Source organism: Arvicola amphibius, chromosome 15 (assembly GCF_903992535.2).
Source record: "Arvicola amphibius chromosome 15, mArvAmp1.2, whole genome shotgun sequence".
NCBI classification, from domain to species: domain Eukaryota; kingdom Metazoa; phylum Chordata; class Mammalia; order Rodentia; family Cricetidae; genus Arvicola; species Arvicola amphibius.
In genome coordinates, this window is record NC_052061.1 from 31146259 (window position 1) to 31161975 (window position 15717).

At 51.6% G+C, this 15717-nt stretch overlaps 1 protein-coding gene across 3 annotated transcripts; it reads right to left on the reverse strand.

Annotated features, from left to right (window-relative positions):
• Positions 1-3413: 3413 nt before the first annotated feature.
• Positions 3414-12937, reverse strand: Cdh16 (cadherin 16). 3 transcript variants are annotated; one of them, XM_038312880.1, is made up of 18 exons: positions 12821-12937; positions 12075-12132; positions 11722-11808; positions 10956-11111; positions 10747-10885; positions 10268-10426; positions 8815-9011; positions 8146-8268; positions 7819-7969; positions 7421-7648; positions 7259-7335; positions 6996-7184; positions 6673-6914; positions 6046-6179; positions 5258-5500; positions 5012-5119; positions 4580-4696; positions 3414-3765 (listed from the first exon to the last, which is right to left on the reverse strand). In XM_038312880.1, the coding sequence occupies exons 2-18, from the start codon at positions 12117-12119 to the stop codon at positions 3668-3670; spliced, it is 2493 nt and encodes an 830-aa protein (XP_038168808.1). In that variant the 5' UTR covers positions 12120-12132; positions 12821-12937; the 3' UTR covers positions 3414-3667. The 3 variants fall into 3 exon arrangements, with proteins under 3 accessions (XP_038168808.1, XP_038168809.1, XP_038168810.1); XM_038312881.1 differs by having other exon boundaries at positions 12825-12877; XM_038312882.1 differs by lacking the exon at positions 10268-10426.
• Positions 12938-15717: the final 2780 nt, after the last annotated feature.

The following is a 15717-nucleotide window of genomic DNA, read 5'->3' on the forward strand; positions in this document are numbered from 1 at the left end:
GCACACACGGGGGCATCACAGCTTAGAGAAGTCTTCGGTCCCCTCGCCATCAGTGCCAACCTTGCTCAGCTGCCTGTTACCCTGTGCCCAAGGTCTACCACACATGGTGAAGTGCCAGCTTCAACTTCAGCTCCTGCAGCTCTAGAGGAGGACCAGAAGGAAGCCACATTGCCTGTGGGCTTCCAGTCTCCACAGTGGAGCAGTGTGATCTACAGCTGGATGCTCTCTCTCTCAGGACAAAGTGGCACAGCATTCTATGAAGTCTGGGTGACAGCTAGCTGGACCCTCTCTCCCAGGCTATGGTGCCTGATAATGGAAACCCTGCCTGGGTTATGAATGCCCTTGAGAACTCTGACTGCAGCCAGTGAGGATGCAGACGGGGTAGGATCCCTGTGTCCTATGGAAGCTGTTCCTGGGGTATGCTCATAGGGTAAAGATGAATGCCGTGTTATTACCTCTGCATGAGTCTCCTTTCGGTCCTTCTGCAAGGATGTAAGGACCACATTACTCTGAGGGAAGAGTGTAGTCATGGACTCCGTGGTCAGTGTAGCTGTGCCATGGGAAGGGGGCAGATTCAGGAAGCCTTGTTCCCACATTTCTGAATCACTGTGACACCTGATTGTAATTAAGGCATCTGAGTCTCCAAGCCCTTTCATCAGTAGCCTCTATAACTCAGCCTGACTCACCATGGAAACCAGCAACCTGGTCCCATGCCAGTCTCTTGCTGTCTCCATCACCTCATTTTCATGACCCTGCCCCTTTACCCTCCAGCCTGCCTTCTGTCCTTCTAAATTACCCACTGACTCACAGGGAGGCAGTCACAGATGCTAAGGGAAGAGAAGGGATGGTATACAGGCTCCTTGCACACTTATACACATTCCCACACCACACAGAGAAGACCATACCACACTTCCACACTCACAGGCTCACACAAGCACGTGCCTGATAGAGTGGCAGGGCCACCAAAGGGTCCCAAGCTCAGTTTCCCAACACTAGCCCTGCAAGTGGCTCTCCACCACTGCTGTATTGCTGGGGTCCTGCCGTCCCTCTGAGGTCTTCGAGGTACAAACTCATGTCTTCCTGCAGTAACAGGATGGTTTGGAAATGAGACCACGGGAAAGACCTTCTTCCCTGAGGCCCAAGCTAAAGCCCTGGGGTCGGCGGGTCTGTGTGTGGGTCTCTGAGGTCCTAAGATTGTTTCATTCTTTGGGGGTGAGATCTGGACTGACCTGGGGCCTCCAGCTTCAAAAGCTCTATCGCTGAGCCTGGAAAAAGTTTAAAAATATCCCCGTGTTTACATTCTTTTCAAGCCCGCCTCCTGAGCTTCAGAGCTGGGTCCCTTTGATCTGGCCCTGTGCCTCTGAAGGGGCCTGGGAGTGCTGGGAGCATGGCCCCCTGCTGTGCAGACCCCTGGCCTCCCCAGCCTGGTAGGAATTCTGTGACACCCCTCACATCACAGAACTTGAGTGAGCCCACAGCAGGGACCCAGCAGTGCCAGTGGGTGCTGGATCGGGCTCTTCTCCGTACTTCTCTAAAGCTTGGGCCTCAGATGCCCACCTGATTGTGGGGCTGCAGGTGAGGATCTGGGGAAAGCCACCACGACTACTACACTGTGCCTGGCTATGTGCTGAATGTACTTTGCAACTATATAATGTAGTTCCCCCTGAAACCTCGTTTTATAAACCAGTAAACAGAGGCTCAGAGAGATGAGGTGATCTTCTGAAATACACAGCAAGGATGAAGCAGGCATGGTGGCGCCTTCTACTCATACTGGACCACTGACCACATGACCCTTACCCCCCTACACGCACCTCCACCTCCACACCTTGTCTTACTACGGTGTAGGACCTCACTAACATGAATCCTTCCAGGTACACACCAACTCGCTCACTATGTGTTTTTCTCCTTCTGTGAGTCAGGCATGCTGTGAGCCTATGTGATCTTCACCTTCTTCTCTAGAATGGAGCTAGCTATGCATAACGGGAAAGTTTGCATCTATAGATGCTCAGGGAGTCTGAGCCTTTTGACATTAGTGGTCATCCTCTACCTAATCCTGAAAATTCAAGGCAGAAGCTGTTCGGTTGGCATGGACACCTCCTTTTGCTCTGGGTTCCCATCATTCATCCTTTCCTTTGTTGGTTTCTCATCTACCTAATTACCATCATCCATCTGTCTACTAACCCATCCAACTACCCATTCATCTGCACTCTCATATCCATCCATAACATGGAGCCGGAGAGCATGAAGATTCCAACTTGGATGCTGCAGGAACCCACCCTCCTCTTTTTAGCCCACTTTCTCAGTTTTATCAGAAGGTGCAGACTGGGCGATCTCTAAGGTACTGTTGAGGGATCTTGAGGGAGCAGAGACCAGCTGACGGTTGAGTACACCTTTACAGAGTTCACATAGACCTCAGACACAAAGCTGATTATTGTACTCTGGGTTCCAGACTACCAGATATGTTTTGTAACCTCTCTAACCTTCAAGATCATCTACCTGAATATGGAGCCAATAATTCACCCGGCCCTAGCAGGCTGATGGAGATGCTACCTCCGAAAGGGTGCTTTGCATGCCGAAGACTTCTGAGCGGAGGCAGAGAATAGAATGCGGTAGTAGGGTGGGGAGGGCCCTGCTTGTGCTGGGGTGGTCAATGGAATAACCCGTGTAGGTGTGCGAGGTGTTGGTTCCTGAGTCCAGGGTGCTGGGGATGGTCTTAGAGTCCATCTTCAGGATCTCCCCCCCTCAGGTCAGCCAGGATGCCTGCCCTGCCTTTCTTGCCTGGACTTGGCCCCTATCCCATAGCACTGCCCAGCAGCAGAGAGATTATCTCCTAAAAATAGGGCTGCTCCCCACTGATCCTGTTCTCTCTCTTTCCCATGATTTACCACCATTAACTCCTGGTGCCTAGGACCCACATTCTCCTGTGGGTGAGATCCAGAGTGGTGTGGAGCCTGCGCTGGGACAGAAGAAACCATTCCCAGCTTTAGCTCTCCTGTCCCCACCTCAAAGGGTCCTCAACACTCCTCTAGAGGCTGAGGGACCTCTGCCCATCCTGAGTGTAGGTGGCTCATGCACAGGACCCTGAGTGTGCTCACATATGAATGGAAGACATGGATTAACAAAACTGTGCCCCCATAGCATAGCGATGTCCTAAACACACAGGAACGACTCCTGGAAAGACATTCCTTCACCTTACCTGCACAGTCAGGCTTGCGGCTGGTAGGCTCTTGGAGATCCAACTTGCGTTGACCCCAAGTTCTTACCAACATACCAGGTGATGTCCTTGTGTCCTTCTTCACAAGTGACCCCACCAAGCCTCCAGACCTATTTTGTATAGCAGGAGAGGGGGCAGGCACGGAGGGGCAGGTGTGCTCATCCACACATGCACACACAGACGTGCAGTACAATCATCCTTTACAGGGTCCAACCTGGCTCTCTGAGCCTTTATTATTGGACAAAGAGCTGCCATTTGGAGTGTTCCCATGGCCATCCTGTAAAGTCAGTGTTTAGGCTTTGGGGACATGCCTGGTGACAGTGCCTCCACTCCAGGAAGACGAAGAGCTTTTTCTCTGTCTTGGTCTCCAGTGTATCTTGGGCACTGGGTTCTTTCTCAGTGAGCTCAGATGGAGGAGGGGCCAGCCTCCCAGTTGGAGGCTGCTTGAATCACTCACACTGCTGCCTTCAGGGGAACACTGTCTGCTGGCTGACCCAGGTCCTTCTTCCTTGCCAGTGCCAGGTGGGTGAAGACAAGCATGAGGATGAAGCCTGAGGGGCCCAAGAAGAATGGGTAAGCCCGTAGCAGGGATGAGAAGGGTACACCTCTAAACTCCCTGTCATTGGTATTGATTCTCTATATAACATTTTCTACACAGTGTCTCCATCCCCCTAGGCCACCTTCTCAGAAGGCGGAGACAGGAAGATGATCCGGTCAAGGCCTGTCTAGGCTACAGGGCTACAGTGAGTTCCAGGCCAGCTGGCAACAACTTAGTGAGACACTCTTTCAAGATAAAATCTCTCTCTCTCTCTCTCTCTCTCTCTCTCTCTCTCTCTCTCTCTCTCTCTCTCTCTCTCTCTCTCTCTCTCATTTTCTCTGGAGTCAGATCAGATGGGGTTCAGGGGAAAGCCAGTAAACTATTCACACCTCACATCTTTCTACGAGAACCGGCGAAGAAACCCATCATACAACAAAGGGGATGGAGAAGGCGACTTGGAAGGATGAAGTTGGACCTTTCTGCACAGGCCGTGTAATCTTGGACAAGTCACCTAGCCTTTCTGAGTCATCGTGACCTCATCACCAAAGTTGGGAGACAGCAGGATCAAACTCCCAGGCTGTGGGAAGGATTCCATCATGTGCGCACTATAGGACCCCATGCATAGGCAATGAACAACAATGTGCTTGTAAATGCTTTTCCCTGGGGTGCCCAGGATGGCTGATACCTAGGGCGGTGCATCATGACTAGGGGACTTAGGGGATTCCTTTTCCAGATCTGTGGACACCGTGGGGACAAGGGACAATGTTGGAGACCCTGGCCCCAACCATTCATCGCTCTCACCCATGAAAGAGCCCAGTCTCCATTACCTATGGCTGCCAGGGTACCCAAGAGGACACCCACTGCTGACAGCTTCGTAGGCATGCCCTTCATGCGGCCCACCTTGCGCATGCATTGGCCGTCCAGATTGCAGCGACACACGAACACTGGGGTGGGCAGTGAAGATGAGAGTGTTAGAGAGGCCTCCCAGCTGCTTGGAACCTCCTGTCTGGAAAACTGCCCGAGAGATGCTTTCGTGCACATCTCTGCAGGTATGTGTGAGTGAAGGAGCATACTCCTCTGTGTATGTGGCAGGATGTACGCAGACATGTCGGCCCAGCTACAGATACACAAGTGTGTATGGGCCTGTGCTGTCTCTGTGAGCATGTATGATGTATACCCAGGCTCTTTCCTCTGAACCCTGATGGCTCCCTCAGGAATTAAAGATGCCAATTTTGGATGCACTTAAGTCCCAGCCTCACCTTGGACCTGGAGTTGCCACATCTGGGCATCATGGTGGACAACCACCGGTACCATGTATTCACCTGGCTCTACCCAATGCAAGGCCAAGGTTAGGTAGGCATGGGAATCTGTTGGGTTGCAGAAAATGATTAGGGTTACTAGCCTGGATAGTCTCCATCGGAACTTCTGCCATACAACCCCCCTACCCATCTCACTTCCAAGTGAGTCTACCCTCCACAGCCTCGTTCCCTTCCCTTGCCACGTACCATTGAAAGGCTGGAGGCGCCAGTCCCGCTGCACGGTGGGGTTGGGACCAAGAGCAAAGCTGTAGGGACCATGCCTATTGGCCAGGTCAGGATCCTCACTGGCCCCACTGACAACCACACCGTAGTCTTGGCGGGGTGTACAGAGGTGTCTGCTGGGCCCAGGGGCTACAGTCAATCTTGGGACGGGAGAGGCCTTCAGGAAATGGACCACGATGGTGGTAGAAGTGCTCAGCCCTGGTTCATCTGCATTGTTGGGGGTGAGGGTAAGCTGTAGAGAACTTGGGCTGGTCTCTCTGCTGCTTCCCTCCACACTCCTGCCCCCAACCCCTTCTTCCCTCCCCATATCAGTTACTTCCTCATCATGTCCTTCATCCTTTCACTGAACAACTGTTAGACCCACCAGCCTCTTTCTCGATGCCAAATCTGTCTCATTGTTGATGCTACCACCAGACCTGACCTGGGGAAGAGCATCTCTTCTGGCTTCCACAGGACTCCTGAAGTACCCTTCCTGACACGCCCTCCCAGGACCGGCTGTTTATTCTATTAGAGTGCCGTCCACAATTGCCCACACCTGCCCCATCTCCCAGCATTCCTGCCTCAGACACAGCCCCAGCCCTCCTTCCAGCTCCCTCATCTAGTTCTCATTGTCTTGTCTGTCCCTGGAGTTGACACCCTCAGAAGCCCAAGGGAAATTCTGAATGGCAGACTTGAAGGGTGGTGGTTTTCCTATAAAGTTTCCACACGGAGTTGCACTCCTCTGAGGACATGCCACTGCTGCTGGATCATACCTGTGTCTTGGGCCTCCACGAGCACTGTGTAGGTGTCCCCAGGCTTGGCACCCCGCAGGGACCGGGCTGTGTGCACCTCCCCAGAGCCCTCCTTGATGCAGAGCCAGCCCTCTGAGTCATTGACCAGGGAGAACCTGGGGCCCAAAGAAGATGTGTGTTTGGGGAGGCGCTGGAACAGCATACAGGTTCCTGCCCAGGAACTCCCAGGATGATGTGGCCAACTCAAATCCTGTATCCTTTCTGGGATGCAGGGGCAACAGCGGTGCTCTGAGCCCAGTTAGCCAGTTTCAGAATTCGTTGGTGATGGGGAGTTTAAGGTGTAGATAAGGAAGGATTATTAGAACCCGGGGAGCAGGGCAGAGTCCTGCTTGTTCCAGAGCATCCTGCCAAGGAGTCTGGAGGGTTCAGACCCAGGCAGAGCTTCAGTCCACTGCTGCTCCCTTAAGGAGGAGTAATTAGAGCTGCTCCCCTGGGCCTAAACACTTCCTCCATGCCTGTTTACTTCATCCAGCCCTGACCCTCCAGGAATCAGAACCTTGGAATTAGTCTTAGTTGGAGGAATATTCTAGGCCATATGCAAAATGAGTTTCTCAAGCAGGGGAAGTCCAGGCTAGGTAAGAGGCTCACCTGAGGGCTCTGCTAGTGGGCTCTGAGGGATGAATGGTCAGCAGGAGGGAGCCAGCTGGGGTGCTCACTGGGATGCTGGTCTCATAGCTCTCCTGGTCCAGCTTGAGGGGCGGTATCACCCTTTCCACCAATACAGTCACTGTGGCTGTGGCTCCAGGGCCTGGGTCTGGGCCCACCAGTTCCTCCACGTTCCGCACTACTACTACCACCTTGTGATGAGGAGCTGCCTCATAGCTGAGGTTCTGGAACCAGTGAGTTCTGGGTCACTGTGTGGGTCAGGCCACAGCACACTTGTGACCCTTCCCCACTCTCTACATCCTAACCTTTCGGAGTCTAAGCTGGACATGATCAGAGTCTGGCTCCCAAGCCAGGTCAAAGATCCCTTTCGGGTCTCCTTCTTCAATGGCAAAGTCCATAAGGCGGAAGGCAGGCTCAAGGTCAGCATCAGTGGCCGTAAGCGTGGCCACCAGAACCCCCGGCTTCACATCTTCAGGGAGACTTACAGGTCCAATCTGGAGAGATGGAGATGTCTGGTAAACACCACCAGCACCCTCCTAATGCTCTCCATAGCTCTATGTCAGCTTACCTGGGAAGTGATGAACTCAGGGGCATGGTTGTTGATGTCGGTGATTGTGACCGCCACCTCACATGTGCTGCTGAGACCTGATGCAGGGGAGGGACTGCTGGTGAGGTCCCAGTAGGAGCACGGAGGGGAAGAGGCCTGGGTCATCATCACCAGGGTACTCACCACCCTCTGATCCTGCTAAGTCAACAGCCAGCACCTGAAGCAGGATGTTCTGGCCTGGGTGGAGTGGGGCAGTTCCCAGTGTTACTCGGCCTGTGGTAGAATCTAACTTGAAGGTTTTTTCTTCAGCCCCCTCTTCAGGCTCAGGGCTCAACAACCGATATACAACGTGGGAGTTGGGTGATCCAGGGGCATCCATGTCCTCTGCTGACAGTGTAATCACTTCAGTTCCTGCAAGACAACACCCCCATCCACTTCCTGAGCTCGTGTGTGTGTGTGTGTGTGTGTGTGTGTGTGTGTGGCTTTGATATAGAACTCTGAAGCTAGATTCACCCAAAAGAAGCAAGATGGTTTCCAGGAGCTTTACCCTTCCCTCCCTCCTGACAAGGCTCTCAACGCACCTGGGGGGCTGAGCTCAGGGATGCTGATTGCTGGGTCATGCGGGGAGCAGACAGGGGTGTTGTCATTCTTATCGGTCACCACCACCGGCAACTCCAGGGGTTCCGCAAAGTCCTCACCACGGGAATTCTGAGCTTGTATTTGGAGCAGGTACTGTAGTGGGCAGTGGAGAGCTTCAGATCAGGGCCAAGGGTAGCTCCGGACTGGAGTGGATTGAAGTCCCTTCTGGTGGCTAGTCCCAGCTCTTCTGGGTTGTCTCATGCCTCGGCATTTGTGGGGGATGTGATAGAGTGCCCTCCAGTCTGCCCCATGTTTCCCTCTCACCTCACCTCAGCCTGGGCCTCTCGGTCCAGCTCCGCAGTTACATGGATTCTCCCCTCTGCATCCATGTTGAAGGGTCCCGGAGGCTGACTCTGCAGTTGATAATGTACATCTCCTCCATTCCAGTGGACCTGTGAGGAGGACGAAAAGTGAAAGCACTTCAGGCTGAGAGGCAGGAAGCATCTACGCCAGTCTTTACCCCCAACTGATTCCCAGCCAAGGAGCCCGGACCCTAAGAGCATGTGGCTAGCTCCTTGCGACAACCTTACCCTGCTTCAAGCCTGAACCTTTTCCAAAGTACCCAAATGACCAGCTTATTTTATTTTCTGCTTTCTCAGTCTGGGCCTGACCCCAAAGCATTCCTAGAAAAGGCCGGAGACATTCCTGGCTTGGGTGACAATCCCCATGGCAGGGAAAGTTGGCAGCCGTTTTCTCTGAGGAAGCCTTAGGCAAGTTGGGGATGTCAGAACACAAAATCACAGCTACCAGAGGATGGCACATGATGGGCTGTATGCTTGGTCCAAGGCCTTACTACCCACTTTCTAGACAGAAGTATACATCTCAGGAAGGAACGGGGGTCAAGCTGAATCATGGGCACTCCTCCCAAGTGTCCGTGTGACTCAGACCTAGCGACATTAGCTATGGGGTTACTTTAGCCACTGATAGCCACTTCTCACCTGGGCAATGTTGTGTGGGTATGCAACCTGTAGATTCTCTGCTAGGTGAACAGGCTCTAGAGGTACCCAAGTGCTCTGTACTATGGAGATCTCCACAGTGGCGATGGCTTGGTGGCCTGAGGCCTGGTCACCCATGTCCTTGACCTGTACCAACAGGTGGTAAGGCCCTTCGAGGACACGGTCTAGGCTGGCGCTTCCTAGAAGGGATAGAAGGTCAGCTGAGCATGGACCCAGGGAGCAAGACCCAAAAGCATCTTCAGCCGGTACCAAAAAGAAAGCCAAGTATGTCACAGGAGTTCAATTATGTTGTGGGGTTGGAGAGAGGGTTCAGTGGTTAAGAGCACTGGTTGCCCTTCCAAAGGACCCAGGTTAGATTCCCAACAACACATGGCCACTAACAACTGTCTGTAACTACAGTTCCCAGGGACCTGATGCCTTCTCCTATAGGCACCAGGCTGTATGTGGTGCATAGACATATATGCAGGGAAAACACACACATAAATTACTCGTGCACTCCCGTGTGTGTGTGTGAGTGTGTGTGTGTGTATGTGTATAAACAACAGTTTTTATTTTTGTAGCTTTGGATCCTGTCCTAGAACTTGCTCAATAGACCAGGCTGGCCTGGAACTCACAGAGATCTGGCTGCCTCTGCCTCTCAAGTGCTGGGATTAAAGGTGTGTGTCACCACTGCCTGGCTCCACACAACTAAATTAAAAGATTCAAAGAGATGAAAAGAAAGAAAAATGCTAAGGCATGAGATAGTCCTTAAAAAATTATTTATGTGTATGTATCTGTGTGAATGCAAGTACCAGCAAAGGCCAGAAGAGGGCGTCTACTTCCCAGGAGCTGGAGTTATAGAAGGTTGTGAAATGGCACATGGGTGCCGAGAATTGATCTCAGGACACCCTGAGATCACCATCGTGAGCATCCAACTAGTATCTGACAGACTGCAACTTCACTTCCATAGTGAAAGGCTGATGGACTGGGGAGGTAGCTGGATGACCAGGGTGGGGAGGAGGGCAGATAGGTGGACGATAGGAAGAGGGAATGGACGGTTGACTGTGTGGGAATTTGGGTATGAGAGTATATGGATGAGCAAGTGTTGGACAAATGGACTCCACAGGTCATTTAGGGGCTGGACGAGAGAAAAGGTGGCTGACTGGGTTAAGGTATGAGTCATTTATCCATCTATCCCTAACTTGAACCTCTGATCTAACTTGCAGAAGTGATCTATTGTGCTGTCACCCCTGAGGTATCTTGCTACAGCTCCTTCACCCATTCCTATCTGGTCTCCATCTATCCCATGTCTAAACTCTCCATGCACAGCCCAGCCTTGGCCTCTGCCTAGAATGCCCTGTCATCTCAGTTCCAACCCATCCATCACTTACAGTTTAGAGGCACCTTCTCCATCATTCCATGGCTCTCTCCCCCATCGAACCCAGTTCATTCTTACCCCTGGGACTGAGGGCCAGAGCTCCTAGTCGAGGGTCCAGCTGGAACATATCTGGGAAAGGTTGAACTGGGGACTGATTCAGGATGTGGAATCGAAGGTCTGAGTTGGCTGTGCCCGGTGCATCCCCATCAGAAGCCGCAAGGAAGAGAAAGGGGATCCCTGGGGGCGGGGATTACTGTAAGGGGTGGTAGGGACAGGGAGTCTCCTGTACCCCCTTTTGTCTTCTCAGAGTTTCCTCCTATGTTCATCATTGTATGAGGGCTCTGGAGGCAAACCCCTTGTTATCCCATCTCCCCAATGAACCAACTGAGACCCAGGGTAGATGGGACTGTTAATGGGGTTGGAGAGTACAGAATGGAACAAACTTGGAGGAGGGTTTGAACTCTGCTGATGTGCCAACGGTAACTGTCTCTTTACCGTCTGATGTCTTATCAGTGTCTACCTGACGTCACCACACGTTGGTTGCCCTTGTCACTCACCAGGCCTGGTGCCCTGGCTTAGCCGAGCTCTGTAGATGGCTTGGGAGAATTGGGGTACCTGGTCATTCTCATCTTTCACATGCACAGTCACGGGCTGTGGACCCCACAAGATATGTCCATCCTTAGACTCCAAGGTGACCTGGCAAGAAAGGGTAGTTAGTCCCCAGCCCTGTCTTGCCTGCTTGCCCCTATACCTCACTCTGTCATACCTGTAGTTGGTACTCGGCCTTTTCCTCCCTGTCCAGGGCCTTTGTTGCCACCAGAAAGCCAGACTCAGGATCCACAGCAAAGGGGTCTTGAGCATCTGTGCTTGAGCCACCTGATAGGACAATCTGGCCTTCAGCCCTCTCGAGGGGTAGCGGTAGCTGGTGGGATAGAACAGAGTCAAAAGAAGCAGGGATATGGGCTAGACTCTCAGGGGTTCTCAACCTGTGGGTAGCGACTCCCTTAGGGGATGCATATTAGATATCCTGCATATCTACATTACAATTCATAACAGTAGCAAAATTACAGCTATGAAGTAGCAATGAAATAATTTTATGGTTGGGGGTCACCACAACATGAGTAACTGCATTAAAGGGTCTCATCATTAGGAAGGTTGAGAACCACTGGCTTAGAGGCTAATCCCTTTACCTACAGGCCCCATTTTAAATATGGGGAAACTGAGTCTCAGAAGGAGCTGGTGATTGCTTGGAATCTCAAATCCAGTAACCAGAGCTTCAGTCGAGAGCTTTTCCTTTAGTACCTGATGCTCCTCATGCTCCCTGACACCCTCTGTCTAAAGCGGGACCTCTTCACCAATATCTCTTTTCATTTTTAGACAAGGTTTCATGAAATGGCCTAGGCTGGCATCAACCCACTCATTGTCTAAAAAGCTGGATTCAAAAGAGAACCAAAGCAGCTAAGAGAGCAGACCCTAGAGGTGGTAGAGTGTGATATTGGGGTAATGGGACACTACCGTGCTCTCAGGCTCACCTTGATTATGTAGAAGGGGAAGTTTCCACCGTAGTTTTCAGGGACTTCTGCATGCAGCTCTGCAGGCTGGGCCTCGGTGGTGAAAGCCTATGGGAAATCCTCTCCTTGTTCCACGGGCTCTGGTAGGAAGAGGGAATTGCTGTCTCCCCCCCCCCCCCCAGCCTACTAGATCTTAGTCCATCTGCCCTCTGGTCTTATGCTTCCTGCTTCCACAGCAGGTCCTCAGCTCTGACTCTGAACTCCTGACTCCCACACTACTTTTGTGGCTAGGATGATGAGTCCGGGTGGTATTGGGGACAAGGGTGCTCACCCCCAAGGTTGAATTCTGAAGGATGAGGCTGGGCCCAGCTCACCTGAATAACAGCAAGGCAAAACAGCCACAGGCAGGCAGAGATCATGGTCCAGGTGGGCCTGAGGGACATGGAAGTGAGAATCTAGCCCAGAGGATTAAGAAGAAGGGTTCTATTGTGTATACATGGCCGGAGGGATCTCACTATAGCCTAGTCTCATCTTCCCCCTCCAGCGGCCTGTTGCAAATATTCAGCTTCTTGGTCAGACCAAGTGAGGCCCCCAGGCCCAATCATCCTGCCTCTTGGATCTTGCTGTCACAAAGAGGACCATAGAAGTTTTCATCTCCAAACCCCTTTCTCCTTCCTGCTATAGCACCCCCGCCCCGCAACAGCTCCCAAAGTGCTAATTATTTAGCAGTCCACCAAATCACAGAAATTAGAAGCTGGACAGACGACTGTCACCTCCAGCCATTCCACGTTTCAGGTAAGGCCCGAATGGCAGCTCCTGCTCAAGGTCAAGGAGGACTTGACCACAAGAGGATTCCTTCTGGAGCAGAGGACTTCTGGCTCAGGCCTTGGAGATTATCCCGTTTCCCACCACCACCCTCCAGATACAGAAGGCCCTTAGGGTAAGAACTCTGTCCTCATTTTGCATTTTGCAGACCTCAGCCTGTGGCTAAGAATGTGTAACATTATCAACTCTCCTCCACAAGATGGATCCCTGAGAATTCGTACCCAGATGTCTGAAGGATAGAGCAGCCCTACTCCCAAGCTCAACTCTGCCCACCTGAGAGCTCCCAGCCCCTTACCTACTGATGCCCAAAGCCTCTTCCTTGGTCCAGCTGCCAGAAGAGAGAGAGATCCTTCTTCAAGGAGCTCTGGCAGGTTGGGCTAGGTGGGGCAGGCAAAGTGGACACTTGGGCAGGTAGGCGGTCAGGAGTGGAAAATGCCAATGGGCCCACAGCAGCAGGCCTGGCTCCGCCTAGTCCCTCCCCCCACCCCCAGTTACTTATTGACTTTGGAAAGTTAGGACTGCTCAGTATCCGTGACTGCCAGCCCTAGGAGGTGGGCAGATCTTTGTCTGTCACGCCCACCTTGACACAGCTCAGTGAGCACTTCTTGGCCCTCTGGGCTTGGACACAACTTTTTTTTGTGTGTGACTTTAGACCTGGTCCCATTTCTCCTCTGTGCAATGCATCTGTAGCTAGATCTCCACAGATACCGTTCCCTATGCCTGGAATGCTCTTCCCACCCTTCATCAGGGTAGTAAGTACTTACTCATACTTTAGCAAAAAGCACAAATAACCCCTTCTCCAAGAAAGCCTCAACCTTCCTAATTCTGCGACACTTATACAGTTCCTCATGTTGTTGTGACCCCCCACCATAAAATTATTTTTGTTGCTACTTCATAACTGTAATTTTGCTACTGTTATGAATCATAATAAATATCTGATATGCAGGATATTTGATATGCGACCACTGTGAAAGGGTCATTTGACCCACAAAGGAGTCACTACCCAGGTTGAGAACCACTGTCTTATGCTAATAGGCTGGATTAGAACCACCTCCCCATTCCACACCATGGACTGCCTCTACTATGCACAGAAGACACCAGCTTGTCTCCCATTTATTAGCCTGGGAGTCTCTCTGGGAAGGACATCTGATTTTGTCCTGCCCCCAAGTACTCTTAAGTGGCTTGTGACATTAAGGAAGGGGCTGGAAGTGTAACCCAAAGGGCAGATGACCCCAAGTGGGTGTTAGGAGTTCCAGACCATGCTTCAGGGAGATGGAAACAGACGCTTGTGAGGTCCCCTGATGCTTCCCAAGCCTCACATTGGTTCCTGAACACTGACAAGGGCAAGGCACTGCATTCTTTCATGCCTCTAAGCAGAAAAGAGAAGACTGAGCCAGCTCAGGTATCTTTGAGGGGGTTCCAGGGCTGATCAGGGCCTCCACACATCTCCAATAAGGCCCACAAAGGAGATCCAGGAGAAGATTTGTTTTCTGGAAGTCTTGGATGAGGGGAGAGGGTAAGAAGACCCTGAGAACTTCTCACAGTGCATCTGGTTGGCTTCTCAGGATGGAAACTGGGCCAGGACAAGCAGAGTATCTACTTTAGGGTCACTGAGGCACCCAGTCTGGACTAATGCTAGATGTGGGATTGTTGAAGAGGGTCTCATGCATATCAGATGCTTATTAACCAGCTTCCAGAACTTCTTTGAGCGTATACACATTGTACACACAAACAGACATACACACACACACATTGTTATTCACCCACTCCATTATGAAAAGGGAACTGTCCTCTGTCCTCTTGTCATATACTGGGGCACAGAGAGGCTAAGCAGTTTTCCCAGGGCCTGGAGTGTGTGTTTGTGTGTGTGGTGTGGTGTGGTGTGGTGTGTGTGTGTGTGTGTGTGTGTGTGTGTGTAAGCAACTATTAACTTTGAGAAGTTAATAGTGCCTGGGTGAGGGTGTGGGGGAGTCATAGAGGTTCCTCCCTTACACACTGAGCAGCCGCCTTCAGACATCTTTTTGATACTGAGTGAGCTGCAGCCAGGGTTCTAACCAGGCCTGAAGGGCTCCCAAGAGTTCGTAGAATGAAGAAAAGTGGGCGCTTGTCCCAGGCTGCCTCCAGGCTTTGGGACTGAGCAGACCTATGTAGCAGTTCCCCCCTCAGCCACTTCCTACCCATCACCAACCGGCAATGCCAGCTCCTGAAAACATGTGCAGGCGTCCTCCTTCTCCATGGGGTACACATTCCAAGACCCCTGGTGGATGCCCGATCCATGCATGATGCCAAATCTCTCTATGTTTTATTTCTTCCAATACTTGCCTTTTCACTTTCTGAAGCATTGCATGGCCTCTCTTCGGCCTACACAGACTGTCACCGTCACTGCTCTATGAGTGTTATCTGGTGACTAGCACTGTGACATTAGAAAGCTGTTCTGATGACTGAGGTGGCTTCTAGGTGACTAACAGGTGGGTAGCATATGCAGCATGGATCCTCCTGACAAAGGCTGACTCACATCCTGAGTGAGACAGAACTAGATGACTTAAGATGGCTTTAATCACATTGCTCCAATAATCATCTAGTTTAAAATGTATGAATTGTTGGTGCCTGGTATTTTCCTTTTCACATTTTCAGACCGTAGCCAGCACCAAGGGCAACCAAACCCCACACGCAAAAGAAGCAGTAGATAAGTGGAGACTCCTACAGGTAAACTCCTATGCTGTCACCCGTGTCGAGAAGGATGAAGGAGGGGCCAAGAAGATGGCTAAATTAGTCAAGAATAAGGAGCTAAGCTCGATTCCCAGTGCCCATGTGAAAAGCCAGGTGAAGTTCTTACAATCTCAGCACTGGGAAAGTGGAGACAGGGAAATCTATGGGGCTTGCTGATTAGCCAATCTATTCCATTGCTAAGCTACAGGTTCAGGGAGAGACCCTGTTTATTATTTTTTATTTTTTTATTGTTTGGTTTTTTCGAGACAGGGTTTCTCTGCAGCTTTAGAGCCTGTCCTGGAGCTAGCTCTTGTAGACCAGGCTGGTCTCAGGTCTCAAACTCACAGAGATCTGCCTGCCTCTGTCTCCTGAGTGCTGGGATTAAAGGCGTGCGCCACCACTGCCTGGCGAGAGACCCTGTTTAAAAAGAATAAGGTGAGAGTGATTAGGGAGACTTCTGACATCTGCCTTTAGCCTCCAAAT

Bases quoted from the DNA above. Each gene is read 5' to 3' on its own strand.
- Cdh16 (XM_038312880.1), bottom strand. From the start codon at position 12,119: ATGATCTCTGCCTGCCTGTGGCTGTTTTGCCTTGCTGTTATTCAG. The intron at 6,915-6,995 runs GTTAGGATGTAG...CACTGGTTCCAG, and splicing joins TCCAGCTTAGACTCCGAAAG to AACCTCAGCTATGAGGCAGC. The intron at 4,697-5,011 runs GTGAGGCTGGGA...TGCCCACCCCAG, and splicing joins GTGGCAACTCCAGGTCCAAG to TGTTCGTGTGTCGCTGCAAT.